At 46.8% G+C, this 7,009-nt stretch overlaps 1 protein-coding gene across 1 annotated transcript; it reads left to right on the top strand.

Annotated features, from left to right (window-relative positions):
- Window positions 1-429: 429 nt before the first annotated feature.
- LOC120750012 (uncharacterized) lies at window positions 430-6,750 on the top strand. The gene is made up of 3 exons (XM_058419688.1): window positions 430-516; window positions 934-1,072; window positions 5,992-6,750. The coding sequence occupies exons 1-3, from the start codon at window positions 430-432 to the stop codon at window positions 6,588-6,590; spliced, it is 825 nt and encodes a 274-aa protein (XP_058275671.1). The 3' UTR covers window positions 6,591-6,750.
- The last annotated feature ends 259 nt before the right edge of the window (window positions 6,751-7,009 follow it).

The raw sequence follows: 7,009 nt of genomic DNA on the forward strand, positions 1-7,009 counted from the left end.
TTGCTCTGCTCTGTTGGATGACACGGGAGCCGACCCCGTTACAGGACATGCCTGCATGGCCAGTGGCCATCCCTGCTGCTCCCGTGTGGGCCAGCCTCTCTGATCCGCAGGGATGGCTGCGCTCTGAGCCCTGGGATGCCCTGCCCGCGGCAGAGTGCATGACTCCGTTTGGTCTTGTCCCAGCCTCCCTTTACAGGGCAGCGTTAGGCAGCAAGGCCGTGGCACGGGGCTTTCCTGGAAGAGCTCTGATGGCACCAGGCACAGGTGGCAGATTTATAGGCAGACACATATCGCTGTGAATGCCGGTCACTGGAAAGGACGGCACAAACACCTGAGCTGCGGCAGCCTGTCCTTGGAACAGGTACAGCCTGGGAACAGCCAGTGGGGTGAGGAATTTCTTCCATGTAGCACATCCAGCCACAGGAGACTATGCAGAGGATGCCACAGAAATTGCAAGAGCTGCAGAGCTGGAATATGATCCCCACAAGCCACTCCTCAGGAGGAGCACAAATCTCTGTGGGTAGGTACAGGCCTCCCACTTCCCGCACCTCTCTTCCCAGCTGCTTCCAGCAGCACTAGTGGCTGTTCTATCATGGACTCCTTCCTGAAATGAGGCTGACAGAGAACAGCATCTGGTCAAGCAAAGAGGGAGAGAGATGACCAGAGAGCAGAAGTCCCGAGGGTAATGGGACGTGCCTGGTTTTCTACCTGGGTAATGGTTAACCTGTGAAGACTGATGCATTCACGTTGACTTTCTTCAGTGGGAGGGAAGAGGCTGCCAGGGCTGCTGGGCATGTCCAGGCTGGTCCCATGGGGCTGCCCATGCTCCAGCTGGCTGTGATGTGTCCCTGCCTCATGCCTCCCTTCCCCAGGTGGCAGCTAAGTGGTGAAGCTACATCCTAAAGGGGCAGAACAGGGTAAAGGCACCCCCAGGAAAAGTCTAGGGAAGCTGAGTTGGAAGAGGCACTGAGGAGCAGTGTCACCACAAGCAGGCTGCAGGTGAACCACAGTGTGCATGAAGAGCTGCAAGTCTGCAGCAGCTGTTGTTTAATCATTGTGGATCCATTGCCAGGTGAGATTTACTTCATCTGTCACAACTGAGGGCTTATTTGTGTTTGATCTGCCCAGGTCAAATTCACCTCCAGATGTATCTGTTCCATGTGGGTTTGAGAGCCCATGAAAAAGGGCTGTCCAGGCTTCTCTCTTGTCTGTCATTGCATCTGTTTCCTGGCATTCCCAAGACTTCTCATCCCAATTTACTTCCCCTGTCCCTTTTGCTCCTGCTTTGTACCATGTTTCTTTTCAGGTTCCCATTTGTCCTCTGCCTTGCTCCAGCATGCTCAGTGCCTGTAGCTGTAGGTTTTCTCTCCAACAGCTAACTCGGTTACTCTTAAGCTGAAGAAGTAGTGGACTATTTTTGGAGTGATTCTTCCACAGCAAGTGAAACTTGTGCTTTCTGCCGGGGCAGAGTTGAGAAGAAAATCCCTCTTAATGTGAACCAAATGTAGTTCTTGAGCATGTGATTGGTACAAAGTACACAGGCAGTGACTTCCTACAAGGATAAGCTGAACTAAGGAGTAGAACAAGTTCAACCTTTTTTTTTTTTAAGCTACCTTGGCTGAGTTGCTGCCTTTGAACAAGGGAGGTTAAGTCCCAGGCAGGTGTGGGACACAGCTAGGTATGCATGCTGACACAGGTATGGAGGCAGAGCTGTGAAGCATGTCACAAATAGTCGAAGGCCTTGATGAGTTTTCATTAAGATATGCCACAGAAGGACAATGTTAAGACTGGAGTTATATGGACCAAGGCCTGCACATAACTGCGGCAGAAGACTGCAAATAAAGCAAGTGTTGTTCAGTTCTTCACATGATTAATGAAGCATCACTTGATAATGCTGATTGTCACTGCCAAACAAAAATTTAAGCACAGCTCCTGTTCCCATCCTGCAGCGTTTATCAAGCTGGTCCTCTTCAAAATGGACTCAATTCTGCAGAGCCTGCAGACATGATTTAATGATTAGCCAAGGGCCAATCTGAGGACAAAAGTAGCTATCACCCCAAATTACTCCCCACCCCTTCTGCGGACAACATGCAATGATTTTTTGACTGAACTCTGTTAGAAACCCAGAGTACTGATTTCAACCCAGAAAAGAGAAAGAGTACAGCTAACACCTAACACATGTGCAGCTACAGCAACAGAGCTGCCTTGACATCATGCTTCTTGTTACTGAAAGTTTTACTAAATACGATTTTTTTAGTCTACTATAAAAGTGTCCGGTATCTGAGGCAAGTACACTGGTATGGCAAGAGGAAGGAACATTATGCTGAGACCTGGTAATATGGCAGGATGGTTTGGAAGACAAATTGTCTAGAGAGGGAACAATTCAGGAAACCTTTACTGTAAGTGAAGAAATGAAAAACTGTGGGCTAGACAGAAAGTCTCCAAGACAAATTAGAGGGTATGTCATCACCAGCTGTTAGGAAGTTTAACAAAGATAAGTGATGGATTCCCCATCTGGGATGGGGCAAACTTGGATGTATGCACAGAATGGGAAACGAGAGTCTGGAGAGAGCAGTGCTGTGGAAAGAGACCTGGGAATCCCAGTGGCTGGCCATCTGAACACAAGTCAGCAGTGCCCTGGCAGCCAGGAGGGCCAACCCTGTCCTGGGGTGCACCAGGCACAGCATCACCAGCTGGGCAAGGGAGGGGATTGTCCTGATCTGCTCTGAGCTGGGGCAGCCTCACCTCGAGTGCTGGGGGCAGTGTTGGGTGACACAACGTAAGGACATAAAGCTCTTAGAGAGTGTCCAAAGGAGGACAAGGAAGACAGTGAAGAGCCTTGAGGAACAGCTATATGATGAGCAGCTGAGGTTGCTTGGTGTGTTCAGCCTGGAGGAGACTGAGGGGAGACCTCACTGCAGTTACACCTTCCTCATGAGGGGAAGAAGGGACGAAACACTGATCTCTTCTCTGCGGTGACCAGTGACAGGACTCGAGAGAATGGCCTGAAGCTGTGTCAGGGAAGGTTTAGGCTGGATATGAGGAAAAGGTCCTTCATCCAGAGGGTGGTTGGGCACTGGAACAGGCTCCCCAGGGAAGTGGTCACAACACCAAACCTGACAGAGTTCAAGAAGTGTTTGGATAACACCACTAGGTACATGGTGGAATTCTCAGGGTTGTCCTATGCAGGGCCAGAAGTCGCACTTTGATGATCCTTGTGGGTAACTTCCAACTCAGGATAGTCTATGATTCAAGGAAACGTCTTCTAAAGAATCTGACATTGGTCTAACTGCAGACTAAGACACAGGGAGAGCTGCAACCCCAAGCTACTATTCTTAAGCAGTAAAAATCAAGGAATTATTGGCTTTGCAGTACCCAGACAACCACCCACCACCCAACTGCTGTCAGCTTCCCTACATGCAAGATCGTTGCCTTTTCACAAAAACCTCCTCTGGGGCTTCTAAATTTTTTTCTGACTCTCAAGCAGAGCTTGGTTGTCTAATCTGTGTGGTAGCCTTCAGGTGTTTTGGAACAGAGGTAAGTGAAATGCCAAGTATTTAGCAGATCTCTCTATGGAGATGGCTGGACTCGACACATCTTGCAGAGCTCTGGGAAGGGGAAGGAGCAGCCCCAGTACAGAGTGGTGGACAACTTCTCCAGGACTGGAAACAGAGAAAATCAGAGAATGACATTTCAGCTGCAAGGAAAAAAAGAAGTGTTTCGTTTTGTTTTTGTTTTGTTTGTTTTGTTTTTTGTTTGTTTGTTTTTTAATCTAATGTGGTTAGTTTCCTTCTTCTGCCACACAAGAAGGAGCACATGGAGCTAACTTGTATCGGCACCCATTAAACTGGTAGAAATAATTTCTTCACTTTTGTAGGGCAAAGAAAAGCAAGATGGCTGCTTGAAAGAAGGGCTGGTTGAAAATTGCACTCATCCTGCAGTAAGTTTTAGGGGGAATTTTTTCCTTGCTAGACCAAATGCAGATTTTCAAGTCTTTTTACAGGAGAGAGAAGTGCATTGTCCAAGTAAAGTTTATTTTGATTTACACGTTTTTCTCTGAAGATCTGCTCCCTTCCACCCCTCAGCCCAAACAAAATTTAATCAGAAATAATCTGTCTGATTTCTAGAGCAGCTAGAAAAGATCAGATGAGGGAAAAGCATTCCCTTCACTGAAAACTTCATCAACTTCAATTCAGCCAGTAAAAAAAAAAAAAAGTGATTCCAGCTCTAGATTTCTAGGAAATTACTGAATCTGGTAGGTGGTATTTGGTGTAAATGTTGGGGTTTGCCTGTTTTTAAAATTCTGTATAATGTCTATTATGTACATGTTTCATAATCCCGTAGTAAATAACCATAAATTCCCCATTTTGCAAAGTTAACAGCCCATGTACTCACCTGCATGCAGAAAAATTGATCAAGGTGCAGCCTGAGGAGTTTAGAAAGGTCATTTTCAAGACTAGAGAGAGGCTGAAAATGTTGTTACTAATCGAAGAAGGGATATTTAATATATTTTTGACAAGAAATGCAAATAACGTTAGTTCCACTACCGTTCTTCTGGCCTAGAAGTGCTGTTAAGACAGTTCTTGTACTTACTATAAATATTATCCACTGAAGTGTCTCTGTTGTCCTGGCTGGGATGTGCAGCGTTTAGTGTTGCAAAGTTCCTACTCGTGCTAGGGATCACACCACCACTGCAGGTGTTGCCTTTTCTGCCCTCGTGCTTCTTTCCTAAGAAGCCAGCTGGAGTGACTGCAGGCATTCAGTCCCACCTTTCCCTTGCTCCTCCCTGCATTTTTGAGCAAGCCCACGCCACCTGCAGTCTCTGGATGCATCTCCCTCCCTGCCGTCCTGTAAAATCAAGAGACATCCTCACCTTCCCCATCCCAGGCCCCTTCCCCTGAGTGCTTAAAGACCTGGGAGCTCAGCACTGCTGGTGGGATTTCAAAATCCAGCCCAGCCTCAAGTGCCAGATTTGGGCTAAACAGCTGCTAAGTACTGTCAGATCCACACATGACAATGATTTGTGCAGCACATTGCTGAGCCAGTTAGAGCCATTTGTTTAAAAAATAAAGAGACAGATAAATTCAACTCTTCCTCTTCTCCTAGCAAGCTGGTATCATGTGCCTATCTTAAAAATGGCTTGCTCCAGAATGCATTAGAGCTAAATTATCATTTATGTTTGTCACAGGGATTGCTAATGTGTAATGAGATTTTAGAGTTAATGTTTTGTACAAAGCACTTAGCGGAGATGGGATGAAATTGGTTCAGGATTCTGATGTGGTGTTTTAATTAAAGATATTTTCCAATCAGGGCCAAGCAAACGACTTGTCAGAAGATTTTGTACCCATCAGCCAATATACCAGTGCAATGTTGGTCTCGCTTTCTGCTTTTGGATTTTCTTCAGGGAATTAGAGGAGTGAGCCTCTCTAAATCTCATACAGAAGAGCCTTTCTCAGCTGCAACCCTTACAGAAGAAATACATATTTGATTCTCTGAACTCTCTCACCTGGGTGTCAGTGGTCTGGTTCATTGCAGCATGACACCAGCCTCAGGCTGCCTTGATTTTGTTGAACTCGTAGCTGTAGGCTGGTGCAATGCACTCACACAGACTGAAAGCAATGGGAAGCCCGGTGCTGCGGGGTGAATCCTGAGGTCTTGTCTGCTGTAGCACCATCTTGAGCTCTGACTGCAGTTCCTCATCTCCCTCCTTCTCTGCTGTTGTGCATGGTAGCCAGGAAGGAGGCAGGAAAATGGGCGATGTGGATCCAGAAAAAGAAGAGGAAGGATTTCCAAGAACTGTACTTGGTAAAACCAGTGTAATAATGACTGAGATGTCTCTGGCTTAGGCGGGCTTCAGATGTATGATTCAATGTAAACATCAAATGCATGTTAATGGGCACAATTTTTATTAATTTCTGCATAATAAGAGTCATTATTACCAAATTAACTTTTTTTTTCCTTCTTCTTCTTTGCTTCCTCTGGTCCGTACAGGGAACTTCAACCACCATCAGGTCTTAGGCTGGGATATCTGCTTGAAGCAAAAGCACAAACCTATAACCAGACGTGAAGTGCAGCTGTCAGGACTGGTGTCAGACACAGGCGATGCAAATCTCTGGCAGAAAACCAGCTGCTGTCCTCAGCATTTGCTTTGCCCATCCTCCAGCCATGAGACACTCATCTGGGTAGAGCTGTGGAGGGAGGCTGAGGCGGTGCAGGGAAGCGGCTCCTGCTGGGAAGGGGCGAGAGGGAGGAGTCTCCCTACCCAGCGCTCCTCAAACTTGCACCTTCTTCCTTTCTGCTCCATCTTGACAGCTGTGACCAAGGCTCCTCTTTTCCCTGCACTTCCTGGTTTTTGCCCCACTCCCCCCCGCCCCAGGCAAGGAAGGACACTGGTCCCACAGCCTGGGGCAGCTCCTCTGGAGGCTGAGTCAGCTCCATGGATACAGGACAGCACTGCTGGAGACCCACCCTTGTGGGGGTGTGCAGCTGTGACGCCCAGCATCATTAACTTGGATAATAGGACTGAGCCACAGCCAGCCACCCTGGCTTTGTATAGCTCCACGCTGTGTTTGTTTTTGCAGTGTTTCTGACACAAACCCCTTTAGAGCTGCTTAGCTGAGAACCTTTTGGTAATATACACTGCATCCTGCCTGCAATGATAATAGAAAAGAATCCTTCTTTCTACGCTCATGATTTCAAGTACATTTGGTTGGTTGGTTTGTTCGCTTGTTTCTCTAGGAAGAGCAAGGAGAAAGCTTTCATTTTATAGACAGTTCTGGTGTTTTAACGTATAAACGGATGAGGTTTTTTGCATTTTTCTTTTTCAGGTTTGCCCGTCTACAAGTTCCATGACTGTTTGGAAACAGATGAGCAGTAAGTAGGGATTTTAATCCCAAAAGCAAATTGTAACATAATCTGTTCGTTAGGTGAATTCTTTAGCTCAGTATGGAAATTTGCCTGAGTGGTGTAACAGGGTGCTATTGACTAGAATAGAGAGATGACAGTGAAT

This window comes from Hirundo rustica, chromosome 3, assembly GCF_015227805.2.
Source record: "Hirundo rustica isolate bHirRus1 chromosome 3, bHirRus1.pri.v3, whole genome shotgun sequence".
NCBI lineage: Eukaryota > Metazoa > Chordata > Aves > Passeriformes > Hirundinidae > Hirundo > Hirundo rustica.

Excerpts from the sequence above, each read along its gene's own strand:
- LOC120750012 (XM_058419688.1), top strand. The coding sequence starts at position 430 with ATGCAGAGGATGCCACAGAAATTGCAAGAGCTGCAGAGCTGGAATATG. Across the intron at positions 517-933 it reads CAGGAGGAGCACAAATCTCT|GAAAAGTCTAGGGAAGCTGA; the intron begins GTGGGTAGGTAC and ends AGGCACCCCCAG. Across the intron at positions 1,073-5,991 it reads CATTGTGGATCCATTGCCAG|GGAACTTCAACCACCATCAG; the intron begins GTGAGATTTACT and ends TGGTCCGTACAG.